The sequence below is a fragment of the Tubulanus polymorphus genome, chromosome 3 (genome assembly GCF_964204645.1).
Source record: "Tubulanus polymorphus chromosome 3, tnTubPoly1.2, whole genome shotgun sequence".
Taxonomy (NCBI): Eukaryota; Metazoa; Nemertea; class Palaeonemertea; order Tubulaniformes; family Tubulanidae; genus Tubulanus; species Tubulanus polymorphus.
In genome coordinates this window covers 19,307,426-19,330,938 of record NC_134027.1, presented here as the reverse complement: position 1 = coordinate 19,330,938, position 23,513 = coordinate 19,307,426, and the positions used below count along the sequence as shown (strand labels likewise).

At 35.5% G+C, this 23,513-nt stretch overlaps 1 protein-coding gene across 1 annotated transcript in view; it reads right to left on the bottom strand.

Moving 5' to 3' along the window:
- LOC141902145 (voltage-dependent calcium channel subunit alpha-2/delta-3-like) overlaps positions 1–23,513 on the bottom strand; it is a 167,175-nt gene that overhangs the window by 47,981 nt on the left and 95,681 nt on the right. The window contains exons 5-13 of the mRNA XM_074789785.1: positions 17,181–17,343; positions 16,657–16,788; positions 14,958–15,012; positions 10,883–11,033; positions 10,194–10,268; positions 8,390–8,482; positions 7,044–7,163; positions 5,435–5,569; positions 2,920–3,018 (exon numbers count right to left, since the gene is read on the bottom strand). Coding sequence (XP_074645886.1) covers positions 2,920–3,018; positions 5,435–5,569; positions 7,044–7,163; positions 8,390–8,482; positions 10,194–10,268; positions 10,883–11,033; positions 14,958–15,012; positions 16,657–16,788; positions 17,181–17,343 — 1,023 coding nt within the window. The remainder of the gene's footprint in view (positions 1–2,919; positions 3,019–5,434; positions 5,570–7,043; positions 7,164–8,389; positions 8,483–10,193; positions 10,269–10,882; positions 11,034–14,957; positions 15,013–16,656; positions 16,789–17,180; positions 17,344–23,513) is intronic.

Sequence of the window (23,513 nt, the reverse complement as noted above, 5' to 3'; positions counted from 1 at the left end):
TAATAAACAAGATTTCTGAATAAAATCGATTAGTATGGAATTGAAAATCTTTATTTTTCGCTTTAAAAAATTGCATTGAATTGGAATTTCAGCGCATATAGATTTGATAAATTTACATTACATTGTGACAGTTCAAAGGCCTAATGATACCAGGTAGGTATGACTAGAGTAAATTCACTTGGAGTCAAATCAATACAAATTTATTGAGCGCACAATTATAAATTCCGGTCGTTATATTAGGTACAAATCACAATTGAAATTGAATTTCCTTCCACTAAGACACATGAAAAAATAAGAGGCTGCATAAGTAACAATCCGATGCAGGTAATTTAGATTAATTCAATTGAGTAATCTTGAGTACCACAGCGCAGGCTGGGCTTTGAATAACAGTATCATTTCTAATCGCTAATCATATTAATACGTATTAAGTTCCAGCCTTTGCCAGTTTTAGTTTATTGATTTCATATTCTGATGTGGCAGGTATGTTTCTACCATGAACGGCGTCCAAGGAATAAATGACCCGATTAATTTATTTGTTAAGAAGTTTTATAAAGAGCTGTCTAAAAAAATTTGCACTTCCTTAGAAATCATGGATGAAAAAGCAAAAATTGATTTGAATGATGGGAAACCACCTTTTGCTAGTCATGAAATAAAAAATTGAGTTTTCATGTATTTCTCGAAAAAGTTGTTACCCTGATTTTTTCAGAATTCGGGGTAGCATAATTGTGGAACTTGACCCTATTCATAGGATATGTATTTGATGCTAAGTAAATCGACTTGCAATTTGAATTATATTTCTAATGTTAAACATGATGAGCTGGCTTCTGGAGGTTTGACTCAAAAAATTAAATTTGCTTGCTTTGAGTTTAGTATTTGAGATATACTAGAAATGTACATATTAATGCTTCATGCAGTCATTACAGGTCATGAACAGAAAAAAAATTTTCCATACCAAACATATGAGTTGAAAGATAATTTCTGTGCAGTATAGAAACACAAATTTCAGAATATCATGATAAACTTAAAACATCACATTAGCAGGGATGTAATAAAGGGGGTTAAAGATAAGAACTCTCACATTTCTCAAAAAGATAAGGTTAGCCGGAAATGAAATATCCTGTCTTCAGATACAAAATTGCTGTGATGTGCTGCTTCTGAAGTGACTCCTTTAAGATGTGTGAAGTCCAAACAGGACACCAAAAATTCATTTGAGGACAATAATCAAACTGACAAATATGATATTTTCAATAATGGTCAAATGATTACATCATTGCCTAAAAATTTCCATAAGCTGTGAAATGCTTAAGTGCTTCTAGATACATGCCTGAATTAGAATGTGGCAATGCCAAATGTCTTCCAGGGGAAAGCAGATAGTAATGGAGCAAGACATTGAAGACAGGTGACACATTGTATACTTCACAGAAATGGCCGAGCTTGATTTATTGTACATAAACTAAGAATTGTCGGTTCGAGTTCAGCATCAGTACACCCATATACCAAGTTTCACTCGCGATTACAACCATAAGACAAGAATAAGAAATTCAAATAAGATGGCCAATAACCTCCATTTTTAATGGTGGTGAACATCTCACCTACCAAAAACCTCACACTTAATTTATAAAGAATTACAGACTGTATCGTGCTAACAAGAAATTCAAGATGGCCCTCCTTGTGGCCATATTAGATGGTCAGGGGCCAATAACCTAGATTTTCAATGTTGGTGGACATCTCACCGGCCCCACTCCGCACAATAACTTTTAGGGATATCGATCAAGAATTGCAGGCTTTATCATGGTAACAAGGTCTCAAACGGTCAAACGGTCAAAATAAGATGTCTCCCCACCTGGGAGATACAACAAATGCTGTCCATTACACTGCATCCTGTGATCAGGATGTATATGCTGACTACATCATACATTAATGCTCTCAAAACTCTGTGGTGTCTAATAACACATTGTTGAGTTCAACTTCGATTTTTGGACCCTCGGCAGGCCGACTTTATCTGCCATGAAATAATAATACTTATACACGCACTGATCGACATAATGAAAAACTAAACAATTCTGCTGTAACGATATCTCAAATTGAACCTAAATTTTGCTATTTTAGTTTGCCAATGTAGTTGGTTGAAATTTGTGATGACAGTTTCAGCATTGACGGAGAGATTGAAGTTTCTCCAGAAACATAGCCATGGATAGACAACTCATTATTTTGAGACAAAAAGCATTCCAAATTCATATTGGTTTAGATGCTACAAGTTACTTCATGTTTTCTTGAGCCTGCCACATACTAGCAACAAATAAAATTCACCTGGGCTAGGTTTCATGGACTGAGTATCGAAGTTTCCCCAAGGGGTAAACCTGAATTGGCTGACAACCACCATAGAAAGGATGAGAAACCATGGTTATAACTGACAAATTTCAAAATGCTCCCAGGTATTATTTTGCTTCCACTACGCTGCTATGAACCCAGCCCAGATGTGCAGGTAAAAATTTCAAGTGTATTTGTCATCAATGATGCCGATATCCAACATGCTAGATATTTTTTTCACAAAAACAACAAGTACAGTAACTGTGCAGTAATATCAGTGAACTGGATACCGGATTTAGTTTCAACGCACATGACATATTCGTTGATTGATTGATCACAATGCCCTATAATAGTTGCAGGTGCAGTATGCTAAGCCAAGTAGTTGTTGCTAGTATGTGGGAAACAAGTTTTCAGTGTTAATCTCACTGATAAATATTCTGGAGGATTTGTTGAGCAACTTTACCAAAAAATTTGGGTTATGCTTTGGGCTATGTAGTAAAACTGGCCCTGCACCTGAAATTTCAAAGCGAACAAAATTACCAATAAGAAAATAGAACAAAAAACTATTACCATTAGCCCTGCCACCATTGATCCACTAATCCATCTTACCTGTCTGAAAAATGGCAGGTCAGTCCATTTATGATATTTAACACTTTTATCTTTGGCGACTTGTCGTGCAAATGGAATGGCTAATCGTTGAAAGTAATACTGAAATTATTATCACAACAATGTGACAAATACAGACGGACAGTGACGAAACAGAGAGCAAGTAGACACGCAAAGTGTCAGACAAACACCAAGTTCCACGAATACATTCTGTGGAGCTGGGTGCAAATTTATTGAAATCTTCATTGACCGCAAATCCATCATATCTAAAACAGAGTGAATATTACTTGTATAGTAGCCCTATCATGCAGATTGCAAGATGCAAGAGACATGACCAGGCTTAGCTCGATGTAAACCAAATGAACAAGATGGATCTCGTAAACAGATCAGTTATAAGCCACGATCACATGAGTTTGACCCATGCCAATGATCACATGGCTGCCAAGCGGGTACGTCCCTGTCTGACACAGGCCAGGCTTGGCTCGACCAAAAACATCACACCTAACTCGTGCCAAATTATAGCGCGGGTCTAACCATTCCAAGTGAATGTTAACTGGTTCTTGAAGTAACTCTTCTTGAAGTGAACTACGTCCTCTCTGACAAAATCTAACTAAAATCTGGTAAAGGTCAGTCCAATCACGGCTTTAGAACCTTGAACAGCTTTGCCACATCTTTTGACTTGATATATTGTCAAGGATTTTTGTGTCATGTTGACAGCATTTAATACGAAACCCATCCCCACACTCAGCTGTGGGAAATTGCAGGCTTTAGTAGACGTCATAACGAAGCCACAAAAATACTATATCTAACTAGGAAAGCTTTTTATCTGCAGCTAAATCTTTTATAAAATCTAACGAAATTTTCCGACCAAAGAAGATTTCAATGTGAGGTGCTCATAATATATTCGTAAATAAAATAGCTATGTGGATTGAAAATGGTTAAATAAACAGGATTCAAATAGGAGGATTATGAGGATGCTAGGCACATAAATCAGAGAACATCAATGAAATGGGCTAGAATTCTTCAATTTGATAATGCGACGGGAAGAAAAACCATAAATTGAAATTGATTTTACTGTATATCCAGTTTTACAGCATTGTCAACCTGTTCATAATGCTAGGTTTAACAAGACTCGAGATCGAGTTTTATGTAAGGATGTAACTAAGACTCGTTTCACACTATGGGTTCAACTCTAATTCTAGATCCAGTTTCTTGGTTTTTGAAAATCAAATTCAAACCAGTTCATTTTTCAGTATTGTAAATGCTTAACGGGTTTTATTTCTGCAGCAGAGATTTTGATAAATGAGTACGTGAATTACAATGACTAGCTTCCTCACAGGAATAACAAGACAGACTACATGACAAATATAGATATTTGATCATGCTTATGCAAAATGTGCTGAAAGACAACAAGATACATTTGACAAGAAAATCTTACCACATTGTCAAAATAAACGTAGGTCCATTTCTGATCATGGCTACCGTGGATAACCATGGGCCTACTCATTACATGTATGTAATGCTATACATGGGAAATACAAATATATACATACATATATTGATGATTCTATACCATTTAGAATGTTATAAACACTACATGACCCATATGGGATATTCAACCCCATGATTAGTTACCTCAGATAGCTCTTGGCCATTAATGGCAGCCATATTACACAGGGGATAATACTGATTGGGATTATGTTTGGGTAGCAGATATGTCCAAATATCAACATACTACATCTAAAGACCGAAAAACTGGAAAGACACCAAATTTCAGTTTTTCACCAGAGTCAGACATTGCAAACTACACCAAAATGTTGCATGTTACTCAATAAACGAATTGAATTGTTGTTGATCTTTTCAGTTCAAAAATTCGTTACAGGCCCACCCCTGCTCAGCAAGGAAGGTTTCCCCTGATGCGAGAAAAGTTGAACATAGCTATCAAAAAATGCACTTATTGGGGACACTTTTTCATTAGTCCTTGTATGAAATCCAAAATACATGTATGCGCATTTTTTCAAACTTACTTGATTCGAGGCCAAATTGCAGGAACAGGCAAAACTTTGTTCTATTTTGATCCCAATATGCCAAAAGTTGTGAAATTGCTCCTCTTTGCTTATTTCAAACCCAGGAACGCCGACTAAAACTATGGGCCTTTGGCGTGCGCACCTTAGTCCACTTCAGTGAAAATCCAAAGAAATGGCTGGCTAAGGGCCTGTGTAAACAGACGGACTCAAGAGTTCATTGTTTTACATATAAGACCAGTTTTATAGACTCGTAATAACTTAAATCCAGTGATTAGGTTAAATGAAATTAAATTGATTAAATATCAGGGATTAAGTAACACCAGGGCCGGTTCTACAGTTGTGAGTTAAGAGTTAATTCTGAGTTAAAATCAGTTCATTTTCAATGAGTTTACTCTGAGTCAAATCTTAACTCAGAACTGTGGAACTGGATCCAGTTTATGAAATTGACTGGTGTATTTCTTATTCAGTCTATGAAATTATTAAGTACATACCTGAACATTCTCTTCCACATCTGCGAGTGTTGATATATGCGTATAGAAGCCTTTGTGTTTACAAGCCATCCATCTTACATTGCGAATATCAACAGCATTCACCTCACGTCCAATCAAATATGTAAACACACGGATCTAAAATAATCACACAACATTCTCACTATAGTAAAGCAGAAGTGTAAATCTATAAGTTCAATCTTCTCTAGTTTGGATGAAAAATGTCCTTCTATATCAGGATTCAGTGGTGAGTCCATGAGATCATGGACTTTTGATTTGACTCGGTGCACAGTTCAAAAGTTTTGGGTTTGATTTGGCTCTGAATTCAGTTCCACAGTTGTTAGTTCAATAAGAGTTTAGAACGTGGTCAATTATCCTCGACCAATCAGATCGGCATATTAGCTTATACTTCGTGTAGAAACTTCCATGAGCTCTGCCGGGTAGTAACAGCCCGGTTCTATTTCATGTAGAAATTGGTCATGTGACCAACCCCCTTCTCTGAAAATGATAGGAACACGTGGGTTTCGAGACTTCTAAAAACGTAATCAAAACCTACGCCTTTACCACCTGAGCTATGAAGGATTGATATAGCTATAGTTTTGGTTGGGTAGTCACCTAATCATTGCGTGTAATATCCGCTACATAAATGTAATTTCATATTTTTTCTAATAAACATGCATTATATATTCATTCTTACTCTCATTGATTTATCAACCACATTCACATCTTTTACTCACAACTATATTATGGATTACTTTAATCAAGTTTAATCACCTAATTAATTAGGGATTGATTAAATCAAGTTAAATCACCAAATCATACCTACATTGAATAACTATAACTACATTAGATTATTCTTGTTCTATCAGATGTTAATATTTCTATGATTATTATGATTATTTGATTATTTTATCATAACTATATTTAAGTTTGATCATTTAGTCAGATTATTAATCTATAACTATACAATAATCATAAATATATCGGGGATTCATTTCAGCAAGTTAAATCACCTGATCATTTTTTCAGAAGGCCAACAGTTTATCAAAAACTGAGTAAAGTATGCAATGGGGATATACATTTCAATATAGTAATAAGGCTATAATCATTTGATTGTTGTCATATTGAAATTTGATTTCCTAATCATAAGTATATTAGCGATTTATTTAATCAAGTTTAATCACAATATCATTTGACCATAAATCATCATGGCAAAATCATTGAGCAATGATATATTTTTCAGTAGGAATTAATAGGTTAGTGGTAGAAATAAAGATATACATTTCAATGGTAAGGCTGGTACGATGAATTATGATTTAAGCGTGTGATATATGTCTTGGCCGATTGACCGGGTTCTAAGCCAGTTAGAAACCTCAGTCACATTGCTACGTGAATAGAACATCTCGCGCTTGCGCGTTCGACTTGTTTTGCGACCTTGGTTTCTAACCTATATGTGGATCCAGTCCCAAAGTCAAAGGTTAACAGTTATTTGGCATTGGATGCAGTTTCAAATTTATAGGTTTAATTTCACTCTGGATGCAGTTTCATTGGGATCAATTTGTCTTGGATCCAAATTTTTCAAAAAATATCTGGTATTAAAAAATGAAGAGACCTTCTTATTTTCTGGCTTGTTCAGCGTATATTTTTCGAAAGTACTAGCGAAACTGTCTGGAGCTCCATCAGTAATGATCATAATGGCCTGATTACAGTTGGCACTGTCTGGTTTCCCTTTCTGAAACACAAGCATATCAATATAAAATAACTATTTACATCGTGCAAGAACATGTTTGTCTTTTAACATCAAACAAGTGACCTATACACGTATAATACATGTACAATGTAATAGCCAGGTGGGCAAGTTTCAGGCACGAAGCCACTTCCAAAGACCCTTCGAGTTAAACCATCGAAAATGAACTGGTCTTAACCCAAGAAATAACCCAAACTCTGGATTTGGTCCCACAGCTCTTGATTATATTTGAATCAAAATTAGAATCATTTAACAGTTAGAATGTAACACGTTCGCTGCCGGCTTGATAATATAGTGCCACCCTTGATTGCCGCACAAGTATACTCATAGTTTGTTCACATTGCCAGCCGATCAGGAACTGAGACAACCCCATGTGCTGTAGTGCAAACACTGTAAATAGGAAGAATCAGCTTCAAATATATTCGTAGTGGCACTGGTGACAGAACCGGATGAACGAATATATTCATAGCCGTCAGCAAATGTGTTTACCCTTTGAACACTATAAGCTCCCTCAACAATGTCTACCCAAGACGCTGGATGACTTTTTGTTTAATCCAGTTAATCACTGCTATCATTTTCAAATTCATACTCATCAGAATTCTTATTCTTAATTTGTCTCGTGACAGTTTCTCATATTTCATTTAATTTTTTATGTATTTTTGATTTGATGCAAATAATTTGGCTTGAAATACTCGAAAGATTTTTTACATAAATGATTTTCATGATGTGTGAGTGAAAACCAATGTTTTTCTTGTCTATTTAGAACAAAGATCGCTGATTGGTCGTAATGGACAAGCATCACATATGATTATAACAGGGGAATAGGTAGGTAGACCAGCTCATCCTGACTGACCATGAAAAATTTAAAAAATCAAATGCAAATCCTGTGCCTAGCAGAATAATCATCAGAAACGGCTACACAATGATAAAAGGGCATCTTTGATAAGGTGCATAGCTAACCCAATCAGAGGTACATAAATTTTCAAATTAACTTGGCAGTAAATTTGTTGGACTTCTTCATATAAAAAGCAGCCTTAGTTGAACTTCTTTATTGAATTGTAAAACCTCCATTCCTTTAACATCCGATTTAAAATGAAGTTACATATTCATTGTTGTATCTAGATTTCATTTGTTTGTACCAGCAGAATAATCAGCCTGTTGATTGAGGCTGGTTACCAGGGATCATCATCATTTCAATGAATAATACATACAGCAGCCATTAGAAGTTCATACGCCTGAGAAATAGCTTCCTCCCAGTTTGCCATATCACACGTCCAAATATTATCCAAATTTCCTTTAACTCTCTGTAAAAAGAAACAATGAGAATGAATATGTGAAATTAATAAGCACTCAACGTTCGACTATGGATGTGCCGTTTTTATCTGAGGTGAACCCGTTTCTTCGACTCTCTTTCTTCTCGGACAACAACACCCAGAATCTGACATTGAATTAAAACTCTACCAATAATTTCTCAAATTCTATTAAAGATAAGTACAAATTTCACCATACATGAACCCTAACGATCAATCTAAGTTGATCAAGAGCCATTATTTCCATAGTTGTCGAATAAACACTATAATCCGTGTATACTGTAGATAAATGAAGAAATCCCACACTTCGAATTTAAAATTATACGATCAAATTTATTATTATGAAACCACAACGTTTCGGCTGTTGACTAACAGCCATCATCAGGTGGAATGACCAGAAAAACAAGTAACAAAGCATATAAACTCACAGGATCTAAAACAGAAGCAGTGTGTCAAAACTAAAGATAAACAGACCAAGCAATAAATTTTTTTGCCTAATTTCTAATGTGGGGGGCTAGAAATCTAGATGAAGACTAAATTCAAACCACATCCAATATGCCGCATAACTGGTGGCAGAGGGTCCTCATTCTAGTTCGGCACATTGAGAAGCTGCCGAAATAACTGGAGCGAGCAAGCTAGCAGTTAAGATTGAGTTCATTTAAAGCTGGGCGCACACTAGGCGATTTCTCGGCGATTTCGACAAAATCGCCGAGAAATCGCGTAGTGTGCGGTCACTGGCAACCATTGTCGGCCGACAAATCGTCGCCGGCGACAAGATCGCTCAGTATCTGGCATGCTAGATATTCGGCTATAAGATCGCCGAGGATCGGCAGCGAATCGCGTAGTGTGTGGCTACTAGCGACGAATCACTTCGAATCCAATTGAAAACAGCCAATCATCGCCAAGATAGAAATCATGTGCATTCACAAAATGGCGAACCCCCAGAGCCAAAAATGAAATTCGGCCATTTTGTAATCATGTGGCACCACTTCACGACCTGTGATTCATCCTCGATTGTCAGGGTTAGATTTCCACTCGTCGGGGCTCACGTCAACAAAAACCCTGGCCGCGCACCCTTCATAATAATGGTTAAAAAGCCCAAGATTTCTTGGGCGGACAGGTTAACACTTATTGCCCTCCAGTCTATATATCTAGCCAAACAGATGCATTGATTTTTCCCGGCAGGTTTGTTCTATATAGTTACCACGCATCTGATTGGTGGACTGAAATATAGACTGGTGGACGCTGTCCAGCCAAGAAATGGGCAATGTAATATACTATAGATAATAAGGGTTTGCGGCCAGGGTTTGTGTTAGCGTGAGCTCCAGTGGACGGGAATCAAGCTCCGGCAAGTGAGGATGCCTGCGATTCGGTGATAAAAATCGTCTAATGTGCGGTCGCTGACGACGGAAGGCGATTTTCATAAAAATCGCCGACGATTTAAATCTTTCTACTGGTAACTAAAAATCGCCTAGTGTGCACCCGGCTTCATTTAAGTAGTACACTGATGCTACTTTCATTAAAGTTGAATCAATAACTAAAATAATTTTTTTCTGATAAATCTTCAAATTATGACTTGGAGCTGAAGCCAGTTTTAAAGGCAATTCTCTGACACAGTAAACATTTATCATGATAGTTTACTTAAATATTGCTTAAAAAAGTTGGGGGTTAGGCGAAAACTACCAACACTTCCCTTGTTACTTACCAGTTTATTATCCGGAGTTGCTGGTATAAGTCGATCTTTCGCACAGGGGTCGATATAATGATAAGTCTTATTGAACTAAATAAATAAATCCACATATCATTGTTAGAACATTTGAAGATGTCATCTTTAGAATTCATTTTCATGACCTCCACAATGTTTTTAGTAGGAGTTGATTTCTCTGTTAAGCAATTTGATTTTGAGAATATCTATCTTTGTTGAATATGAACTTGAAATTATTCTGCTTTCAAAGGTATCACCTGATGATATAGGTATTTTATGATTAAAAGGTCTAAGAAAGAGTAAGATCTACTCACAAATAGTAGTAGTCAGGTTTGAGGCACATTTGGTTAGAGCAAACCGATTAGGTTGTATTGCAAAAATCGATAGGGGAAGCCATTTTGCTTGAACCGCCACATTTTTTTCCGTAAACTTGAATAGTTTGAGTCAAACCACTAAACCTTCTGAGGAGCGGCTTTTTTGGAGTAGAGACTCAACCAAGATTACAGCAGATTCGAGCATACAGAGAACTAATAATTTACAATCTCACTATGCCAAAAATCTAAATCGTTGTATAAACGATTACCTTGCCTACACCAGTTTCAATGGCCTCTCAACTTAGTACACCGAAACCCAATTGGTTTATTCAAAAAAAAAGCGCCTCTGGTTACTTTTTGGATGATATATCTTACAGCAATGATATTAAAGTAGTCATTATCACTAAGTGTATCGAGAATTTTACGGACTGTGGCTTTTGCAATCTCCAAACGCAGTCCTGTCATACTACCACTTGAATCTACTATCAGCACAACATCCTTTGGTGAAGTTGCTGCCTCGATATACCTGCAAGATATCATTAGACTAGCAAGTAAATAAAAATATAGTTGCAAAGCAGCGATTACGGATTTTCTGCACTGCTAGTTGAAACGCCTGTACCATGAAGCATACAAAGTTTTGTGGCAATCAATCTTTAACAGTTCATAAAAATGGCTATTTTTGGGGGTACCACCTACGGGTAAAACATACATTAGATTTGTGGATCAATATGGGCTTCTATGTACAAAGTACTGATGTACATGCCAAGTTTATTCAAAATAGCTTTAAGGATACCGAAGATACGGTTCTTTCACTGCGAATTCCCCTAGTGGCAGCTGAATGAACTACGTATTTATGCCAGGTGGTATGTTGCACATATGCACTTGTACATATGTACCAATTTTTGATATATGTAATAAAAGCTACCGATTTTCACGCGAAAAACTGATGTGGAAATTTTTTTTACACATTTTATATTAGGAACATGTGTATAAATTTTCATTCTAATCCCTTTATCCAATTAGTAGATATAGACAAAAATCTGTTTTTTTCCACATTTTGTAGGCGGCACTACTGGAGAACTGTATAAGTAACACAGTCAAGCCATCAAGTGTCTAGTCAAGGGCCAATGAATGCAATTGGAACCACTATTCTATCTCTAATGGTTTAGGAGCTAGAAGCCAAATACCACCTTTGAACAAATTATGGTCGCCATATAGTTGACAGAGGCAATCATGAAGTGGGGGCCCACAAGGTGCCAGGCGGGTTCATCAGTGTGAATTCAAACAACAATGTCAGATTTATTATTGAATTCAATCAAAATACATCCAGGATCAAGGCTGGAAATAAGCCGTCGGTCATGGTTATTGACCAACAAAATTTTATTGAGATGTCACACAACAGTACTATGACATTGTGCATTGCTTCCATCATGTGTTCGCAGTGCATACTAATAGTTCCAACTGCAGTGCATGATGGGAGCAGAAATGGTCCCTGCATATAGTATATCATATCATTTATTACCTGAATAATTTATATCAACATAAAATGAATCACAATAATGATTATATTAATAGGATAAATTATGATTTTTTGTTTTATTTTTTATATGCTGCAATAAAATAACAGCAGGGGAGCCTGGAATAAAGGAAAGCTTGTAGATTTAGACACCCTAGTAAGGAAGAAAAGACATAACACACAAACGCACAGACCAACTCACACGCACAAACACACAATCAAAGCACGCCACTGACTACATAGTTTAGTGAATACTCAAGTGGAGAGATGTATAATGTATTCAATATAAGATTTGAATTAGATGCAAATTGATCATATGAAAATGGCGACTAAGTAAAGACAGAGATAATTCTACTGAAAATCGGTCAAAAGAGGTAAGATGATGTGATGTAATCTAACGAGCTTTAATGCAGGTCGATGGCCTCAATCTTTTCTATTGTTAAAATTTCAATTCAGTTTTGAGTTTATTTCAATAAAGAATTCATACATTATATTCCATGACTTCAATTTTATTAGTAAAAAACATCAATCTTATTAGTGAAATAAAGGACCATGGGTCCAGAGGCCAGTTGCACAGTCGTGAACGAAAGTGGTCTTATATCTTAAGACTGGTCTTAAGTTGTTAGATTGGCTATAGAATTAAGTTGGTTTAAGACTCGTCTTAAGTTGAAGCCATGATTATGCAACCGGCCCCTGAAGGATCAACTGAGAATATTTTACTTCTGAGCAAAAAAATCGATTTGTTCTCGGATTTACGATAAGGTATAAACAGCTAATAAAAATGAAATAATGAAATCATGGTGCGCTGTGAAGCATGTTCAACTTGGATGATATACATGGTAATGGGTTTTCCCTCTGACTCGCTAGCACATGGCAGAACAATCAATACTATGTTCTTGATGAGGATGTCCACTGGGAAAGCCCTTCTATAGGGCATTCCAAGTAATGCCTTTCGGAAGGGCTTTTCCTGTGATATCATCAAGAGAAAGGTTAAGCATTGAAATTTTGCACACTTTCTCCCAGTACTTCCAAACAGCTTAGAGCTGATGGATCCTAATAACAAAGGGATTTTATATCACCTTATTCCAATTTTTTTAGCTTTTCCTAATTTGACAGGCACTAAAATTCTATTGACCAGCACCGTCTGTTATATGGCACACACTCTGAAAAAGTTTTTTCCAGCCTTGTGTATCCATAATTTCTCAATGGATGATGAATGAAAATCATGTTTAATATGAATCCTAAACATGAGTTGCATGTGGGAGACTAAAAATCTAGATGAAAATAAACTGAATTTTAATCAGTTTGTCCTATTGTTACACACGCCATCTGTATCTGTTGGGATAGCTGGTGGCACAAGGTCCTCATAAGTAAGCTTAACAAAAACAGTCTTGGATCTTTTTCTTTTGGTCCTGTTGACAATCTGCACATTGGAGGATTGGCAGTGCCAAAAGATGCCTGAAACTCTGGACCAACTAACTATTCATGAAATATGAGAGAATCAAGTGACATGCAGCCAAAATCATTGAACAATACTTATGCATAAAGTCGGATCTTTTTTGCTTTGGTTAAAGCATTCTATCATGCATAAATCAAATTTGTTCTACTGGTATTCAAATTTCATCCACATCTTTCCATTCTTCCTATCTCCATATAACCCATTTCCTTCACAGCTAGCCATTCCTATCTCACCTCCTCTAAATTCATCTCCCTTACATTTCTGTCATCCTTTCTACCTTCCTCAGCTCTTCACTCTCCTCCCTTCCCTTCACCCACTCTCCCTCTTGCACTCTCTTGCTTTTGCTTACTGTCAAGTCCAATTACCGAAAGAATTCATATATGCAACCAATACGAGATATTAAATGAACATAAACTATATATAATAGCTGGACAGTAACCTCTAGTGTATACATCCCTGCATGCCATGAATCCGATGAGTCTAATTATCCCGACAGCGCGGAGAATACATCAACTAAATAATACTGCATCTACTAACACCAGCATCAGCAACCAACAACTAAATATATCACTTATGATACAAACAGAAAATTGCTTCCAATATCGTAAACAGAATTTCAGTAGTTATCAAGAGATTTGAATATGAATTGGACATTGTCGAAAATCGATTAGCCAAATTCAACCAAATAAGAGAGAATAGAATTAATGTACATGTATTTCTAGATTGGGAAAGTCCTGGAATAAATTTCACCTCCAGAATAGAGACTCAACCCCATTTACTCAGGGAATATTCAACTATGTATGTATCTTTCTGGAATTGCCATGTTTTGAGATGTCCAATTTATTCTAAAATGTGTTTTAGTGTGAACTTAATATTCACCTTTTCAACAGGAATTCAGAAAATTGTCAAGCTGTCAGGAACGTATAGCTTCCTCTGAATATAATCAACAATTCATAAAGACTTTATGGTAGTCTTTATGAATTTATGATATAATCTATCTTGGCTTTGACCTTTTTTCTTTTCTAGCTCTACATTTAATCTTTGTGATAATTTGCTTACAATAAATCAAATATTTGAGCAACTGGTCCCTGTTCACGCTTCTATTTTTGCTAAATCACAGCACATAAGACTACATTTGCTTGGCAACAAATTCATTTTCTGTCAAGGCTTGCTTGATAACAGATTTCATACATATTATGCCCAACAATAGATCAGATAACTGATAACAGCAAAATAGAATCTTCTTTTTCTGATCATCCCTGACAAAGTTACCCTGTGAAGAGCATGAAGTGCAAGATTATACATTGGAACATTAAAAAATATATACATATATCCATATACCAACAATATTGCCATACTTTTTTCAATATATCTTCTTGAAAATAGCAGGTGCAAACACTCCCTTTAACCACCACAACCTGAGGCACAACTAGAAAAAAGATACAACACCAAAAGTAGTTGATATGTTCACTTACCATGGCTGCATTCGGGCATCGTACAAATCAATATCAGCATAATGCCATTTCATTCCTGAATGATTCAGTCATTTAAAATAAAATTGTTTTCATTGTTAGTAGTAGGGACTAATATAACGGATCCGATATCTCATTTTGATGACAGAAAAAGAGCACACTCAGAAGGCACATCAGCCGATCGATTAAAGTAACAGGCATAGGTGTCTTGCTGGTTAGCTGGATAAGTCCACCAGGTAAAAATCCCACAGGTAATATTCCTAAGGGTAAAAATCGCCAAGGTAAAAAGACCCCATTCTTTAAAGTAGAAATCTCTCACCTTTTAAATGGAGTGCATATGGATGAGGTTAATTTATTGGTATTGATATATTCAATTTATTCATATTTTACTGTACGGTAATGTATCAGAATATCATGAACATAAAAAGTTTTTGTACAATTTGAATTGAAAACTACAAAACAAAGTTCATTAATACTCAAATTTATTGCACAGCTGAAAAATGTCACGAGTTAAATGTCACGAGTTCATCGCACGGTTCAATTGGCCTATTACAAGTGAAATGTTTCATTAATTCTAAAGATATATTACATCACACAGTGCAATATATCACCAAAGACAGGGTCAAAAAGAGTTCATCACACAGTCCAAATATATCACAGTTTGAATTTTAAAAAGTTCATTCACTCTACATTTCATTTGTTCTTAATTCTCACGATAGCAAAAGAGCCAGAAAAATACTAACATTATAATGAATAAATAGAATTAGAGAAATATTGTATTAATCTTGCCTTGATGTTCTTAAAAAATTGTCAAGTTGGGATTTTTACCTCTTTAATAAAGAATTGGGGATTTTTACCAAGGAGACCTACATTTGTCTTACATGGGGACAGCATGGTATCAAATGCAGGGCTTGAATCCCAAATTTTGGCATCCCCTAACTGGCATCTTTTGTACTTAGGTCAACAAAGTACTTGCCCACAACACTCCATAAATCGGATTTGTTTGAAATTCTGATGACCCTTGTTAAACAACACTTGTTTTTCAAAATAAACAATTCCATTAAGTATACATGTTTAGAATTGACGCCGAACAAGAAGCTACCAAATCAGTTTTAGAAGAGTAGACAATGATTTTCATAATAAAAAGCATACTTCGACCATTGGTAAAAAATATTCTTACTTTTTAGATCACAGTTGAAATTGATTGTCAAATTCTTAATTGAAAATGAATTGAATTCTGTCATTTCTAACAATAGCAAAAATGATAGTTGATGAAGCATTGATTTTAAATCCTCGAACAATTCGAAACAAAGCAAGACGGTATTTCATTTGGTACCCAGTGCTGAATTTTTGGGATGCGTTCAAGCTACAAAATTAGGAGTATCATCAAAATTAACTGAATTTTTTGAAAGTTTGAAACAAACTGATGAATAAAAGTCAATAAATCATTTTGGTTTGCATCACTAATCAATACAACAATTCTTCCTATTTGACATTTTCAAGTTTTTCGTTTTGGAATAATACCCCAAAATTAATTCAACCCCTGAGAGCCTTTCATATTTATGTAAACGAGTTTCAATAAGACGTATATATATATATATATATATATATATATATATATATATATATATATATATATATATATATATATATATATATATATATATATATATATATATATATATTCAAATTGGTTACATACCTGGATAAATACGGAAAAACCCTGATGCACTTCCAAAATATTGCCATGATAAACCGGGGTCATTTTTATAATTTTGGATAAACACGTTATTCAATCCATCTGTCCAATTTACACCATTTACCACAGGATCGGCTATAGAACGAAATAAAAATTCATTATAAGGTCAGTTACCATGGATATCTAAAATAGCCGCTATTATGCCGGCCGTGCACATAACTGGCAGACCCGCATGACGCGATCTCATCTCCCTGAAACATTCAGACTGAATAATATCGAAAAACACCTTCACGCGTTTTGCCATGAAAATGATTCTCCAAAGAACATTTCAAAATTTGTCATTTGTTTCCATGGTGTTTCATCTATGATAGTTATCACCTTAGCCTGTAGATATCCCCAGGGATGAGCGTGATACTGGCACAAATGAGAAGGCTTTCTTTGAGTGACAGTATATTGTTGTAAGGGTCCTACATTTGGTTGCCTGCATAGCCTGATTCAGTGACCAGGGCTTAGATAAGTGTACTTACATTTATCGTAGACATTAGTGGGTACATGAACGGTACTTTGGTTATCATTAGTTGGTATGTAGTCGAATTTTGGATTCTCAACAAGGTCCAATGCAAGGGAATCAGGCATCAGATCACCATTTTCACACCTATCGTTTATTTTCTTCGCGTTGTAGTAAATAAACTACAAAATAAAGAAAACACAAAATATTCGCATATTTTCATTACAGAACCATGACACATTTAAGCCCATAAGTCAGGCAAAATGGGGAAGTAGATTGGGGAACCCTAATGGGTGCCAGGTGAAATTCCATACATCCACGTTCACATGTTAAAATTTCTTATTGATAAAATGTAGAAGATGAAAGATCCACTTCCAGTTGAAATTCCTGCATACCAGGTATACCAGCATACAGCACCACTGACATGTCACAATCAAAATTAGTTCATCTTCAACTTGCTTTGATCAGAATTTTTGGCCGTCCAATCTAAAAATCTTTTATATAAACTCAGAATGATAATTAGGGTGCATGTAAGACACAAATTGATTGAGTTTAAGAAGTTAAGCAATGTGGCACAGTAAAATGGTGAATTTATCTCGCTTAAAAAGCCACATTACATGATAAGGATAGTTGGTGGTATACCCATTACGGAGTTGGCTGCAAGACCTCAATATCAGGTAACATGTCTCTGAGTCAAAACTGTGTATGACAAATGCGATGATATTTCAAGAAATGTGGTTCTTTATTTTTCTTACGCCATGTAAATCAACTTTTTACTAAGACCTTGACATTGATATGTACATTTTACTCCCTATCTTCTAAGTGCAGTTATTGAGTCTATCAATGAAATACTGTGTCTACTATAGCATTTAACTGTTGCCTATAAATAGTTCAGATCAATAGCAGGTTATTTGTCTTCTGGTCAAAACTGATATTTCATTTAACCCAGTCAGATGATGGAAACACAATTGATGATATTTCGAGTAATGATGTCCTTTATTTTTCTTATTCCATATAACTCCTTTATTTTTCTTATTCCATATAACTCAACCTTTTACCGAGACAATGAACTGAAATCTATACATCTCGTTATTCAGCTATGAGCTACTGAGAATATTACAACTAGCAAATGAAGTTCAAACTAGAGCATCGATTTGAAATCCTTCCCACATATCCGAAAGTCATGTATAAAACTTACAAATAATAATCTGTACCCAGTTTTAAAGACATGGGCAAAAATCATCATTACATGATTATATCTGTTCAGAATTGAGCCTCCTGAACTATTACAATACAATTCAATATTCATACATCATAAAATCTCACACGATTATGGGTGATATAAAATGTGTACTTAAAAAGGAAAATGTTTAAAATTTGTACATAATAAAATAATAATAATAACAATGAAAGAGAAAATTAGCATTAATGCAAGTAACCAAAATCAATTTTTACTCTAATTCTCTTTTAACTGGATTACCTGTCTCATTAATTAATGAATTGCAGATATTGCACTATTTTAAAACAACTCCACTGGCTTCTAGTTTATAAACGTATTGATTTCAAAATATTATTAATGACATACAAATGTCTAAATAATAAAGCACCTATTTATCTGAACTTTTAACTCCATACATTTCCCGTCGTCAACTACGCCCAAGTTTGGATAGGTCAATCCTCTGTAAACCATTTCCTCGGAGGAACATTGGCTTTAAATCTTTTAGTCATGCGAGTCCTACTTTATGGAACTCATTGCTGAAATCTATTCGTGATAGCGAGTCACTGTCAATTTTTAAAAAGAGGCTAAAAACTCACTTTTTTAATGAAACTTATGATTGAAATGTTGTTATGGCTCTGTATAATTTTATATTTTAATCCTCCCTATTACTTATCCTGTTTTATGTAAAGTATTACGAGTCTGTAATGAGAATAACACTATATAAGAATAAACATTATTATCATTATTATTATTATTAGAAGGTTAATATGGAATTACGTATTCAAGGCCTTAAACCCTCGAATAGAACTTTCATGTTTGCCTTGATGCATGAAATTAAATTCAGAATTCAAGAATAACTTCTATCTGATAGATTGAAGCATAAAAATACTTGAAATCTCTCTAATAAGAGTGATGATAGGATTTGGTATCCATTGATTCTAGGTCTAACACCATCCTCCACTAGTATCTGGGTCAACAGCACGATTCTTGACATCAACGGATCTATGCATGGTTGTAGTGAAAACATAGCTTACCACTTTGAATTGGCTATAGTCTCCCAGGGCGACAACATTTTTTGTTAACTGTGATTTCAAATGTTTTTTCTTTTAATGTGAATTTGTGCATAATTGAAAAGTTAAGGAAAAGTGCGGAAAAATTGTAGATTTTGAGGGGTCATGTGAACGTCAATTTTTCCATAAAACGATGTGAATCTATGATATGAGTGTCTATGATCAGTTAAATTGATGGCTGGTCGGCTGCCGAAGGCTTCGTAAATGTGAAATGTGTTTCTCAGATTTCTTGCATGAAACTCTGTGAATTTTTGCAGTATGCTGCGTGAAAATATGAATCAATAACCCCCCCCCCCTATTGTCTTCCCTGGTCTCATAGAAAATACCAATCATTTTGAAAATTGCTTCATTGGATAGCGATATAGACTGGGAAGAACTTTCATTGAATATTGATGGGTGTTATAGGCTGCTCTATTTACATGAACCCATTAAACCCAATGGCAACAGAATGAGATGTCTCGACGTGTGTGCAGACAGTCCCTACAGCAGATGCGTCAAATGTAGATCCGTCGACATCTTTGCTCAAGATATTGCAGTGACACCCCTATTAACGATGGAGAAAAATGGAACCAGCTGTCCGATTATTCAACATCTTCATATGAGAAACCTGTGGGGAGAAATACTTCAGTAGGTCAATCATCCTCCCCAGCACGGATTCAAACCTGATGGTATTGAGACTGCCACGGGCCGAAACCCTGCCCGATTAGCCCGAATGTGCAGCTCAGAAATCCAGGGCACTCAGGCTAGTGTGGCAGGATTTCGTGCCATGGCTGAGTCTAGAGATGCCATCAGGTTCAAATCCATGCCGAGGGAGGATGCAGGTTAACAGGAGTATATTAAACTGTTTAGTAGAAATTCTGAAAATTAATCCGATAATGACCTTTAATAACCTTTAGGCTGCATCATTGGTATACCCATAAACATTGTGCCTAGATCTATGATTATGATATGATTATAATTAAACGTAAATAGATATGATTGATCCGGCCCACACTTCTTGCGTTAAAAATGCTATTAGCCGCGTTCATACTACGTTTTTCTCAGTAAAAAAAAAACTAAGTCCATTCAAGAATGAACCAAACCATTTTTGAACGACCTAAAAAACAGATCGTCAGTTATAAATTTTAGACCGGGCAATCTCTTGTGTGAATAGAAACTTAGCTCTGATTGCCAATCAAATTGGTCTGTACCAGGTACAGGCTGGAGTAACTAGCGAGAATGTGGCTACTATCGATTCAATTCAATCGGAATTTTGTGTTAGTGCTTTTTCTTTGGCAACATTGTCAATTGCTCTAGAATATGTGGTTTCCATGTCATTGTTAACCCGGCCAAATTGGAAAATGCAAATCAGGTATGAATTTGTCGGGAAATGCACTGAGGATTCCTTCCAACAAGGGGTCCCCTTCATAACAACATTCAAATTATCAAGTGGGAACTTGATTTAATTCATTTGATGATTATAAAGTACAAACATAAATTCATAATAGGTTTATACACATAATACATTATATATGACAATTATAAGGACCTTGGAAATGATTACATGATTGTCAAGCCGATTACTCATTTCATTTTAGATTGGTTCTTTTTTCAAGGTCTTATCATCATCACTGAAGTCAAGGACGATATAAACTAGGAAGCGAAAAAACAAACGAATATTCCCATTTGACAATTTCCATAAATCTCAACCGGAATTGTCTCTCATATTCAGCCTCGCAACGGCTTTGATGATGATAGCGACGAAATTAATGAAGTGAAAACAATATGATATTCCAGTCTCTCTCTTTCTCCCCCTCTCCTCCCTCTCTCCCGCTCTCTCTCGCTCTCTCTCTGTGTGTGAAATGACAAGAGATGAGGAGGATAAGATTGAACATGTTATTTACATTAGACATGATACAGCTGATGAAATAACCCTCCTTGATAGACTTTGTCGACACACCTTGTGCATCCCCATGACATGTCTAAATGTCAGGAATGGTGTTTCAAGTTTCAAGAGATGTGAGGTGTAGCAAATTTTGAAAACTTTCATCAAACTCAGATGACTATTCACCATAGGCCTATCTGTAAATTTTCATTGGAATATGCCGCCAAAACTACCAAACATAACAGAAAAAGTCGATCCTGTATCTACTTTAATATTCAGTGACCAGCCAAAAAGTCTACTCTAAAAATGAAATGTCTATATATATATATATATATATATATATATATATATATATACATATACAGACTGCTATTTCGAAGTGGGTGATCAAAAATCAAATGCCAAGATATCGCCATTTTCAACTGCAATGTTGTTCTATCAACATATTATCTATTGATACGGTGAATTTTCAAAAATTGATTCTGCACAATCATATCTATTTCTGATCATAACTGTCACTACATTACTGAATATCTTTACCGGGCCAGGCCAAAATCGATCATGCTCTGATGTCATTCGCTGGCGTTTCGTTAAATTACAAATTCGATACCAAGAACTATTCTGAAAAAGAAAGCAGCGCATGAAAACGACACAATATCATTGAGTTTAGGCTTCACGAGAAATTTCACGCTGATCTATAGCACAAGCAGCTTTGAAAAATGTATCACGCTGAAACTTACGACGCTGCAAAAAAAAATTTTTCAGACTTAATTTGAAACAGCTTCAAAAGAAATTGGCATAGCTTCCGAGCAAATTTCTAGCCAATGCTCTAGACTGATGAGTTGATTTTTAACGGCTAACGAACTAATTAACCAGCTACCCGACGCTATCAAAATTGTGCCGGTATAAAATAATGGATCAGCTAATTCAATTATGAGCGTCGTTACTTTTATCGCTTGCTTTCATACGCCAAATGACTATTAAATTGAGCCTGCAGTCGATGACAAGTAGTAAAGTAGTAGCTTTATAACGGAGTGAACCTATGTTAGTGCCTGTTCAGAGTTCATCAACTAATACTCGAACATCCCTTTCTTTTCTAAAGAAAAAATTGGAGCCCATAAACCTGGCGACCGCTTGCACCACTTAGGGCTTAGATATAAGACCAGTCTAAGACCATCTTAGTTTTATACTGAATCTACCAACTTAAAGACTACTTTTGACTTAAGACACTACTTTGCAAGTGAAACATGAAAAGTCAAATAGTCATCTAGAAAAGCTATATTTTTTACTTTGAAGTCTATATAGCCACAGACGTGATGTGTATCTATATATTAGATAATTATGTTATTTCATTATCAATTATCTCATTTCAATCAAATCTCTAGTTACTTTCATCTGAGCGATGAAACCTGATATCAGTCTATAGGCCCTGATGTGAACCTTCTCGCATAGTAAAGCTCTACGTGTCTACTCTGAGGAGCCTGAAGTGAACTAACTGATCCGGTAGACTCATCAAAGTCCTAAGAAATCCATCATATTTGATTTAGAAGTTGTAAAACCCTTAAACTAAGGTTTCAGTGAAAAGTATTTCAGGGTGATTTACCTACATAGGTAAGAATAATTCAAATGCAAACAACTGAAAAATTGGACCTCGTACTAAGTAGGTTTTTCAACTCAAAAATGGAATGTCTTCATCTACCAATACGCAATATATAATTCTGTAATTTGATCATTTTATCTTTCCCTTCTGCAAAAATGAACAGGTTCTTTGAATTAATGAAGTAATGATGTTGTGAGGGCACTGATGTAAAAGTGGAAAACCAAATAATTTTCACAGAATGGAATCAGTTGCACAGTCAAGGCAATATCTTTAAATGTGTCCAATCTAACAAAACAACATAACACTTTAACCCTTTGACATCACATTCGGCAGGGGATATTAACTGATGGAAATATGCAGATGACTAGGCAAATATATGAATTCATTGATATTGAACATGTTATATTCATATTACCGGTACACTAGATTTGACATACCGAGCGCACAGTTTAGATATAACATGGTTCTAGATAATTGAAAATGAAAAGTGAATTAGAAATCTATCTTTAAAAAGTAAGACATAGGCAGTTAAAGCAAGAGCATATATACATGTATGTATTAACATTGGAAATGAAATTTATTTACACTAGGAGACACTT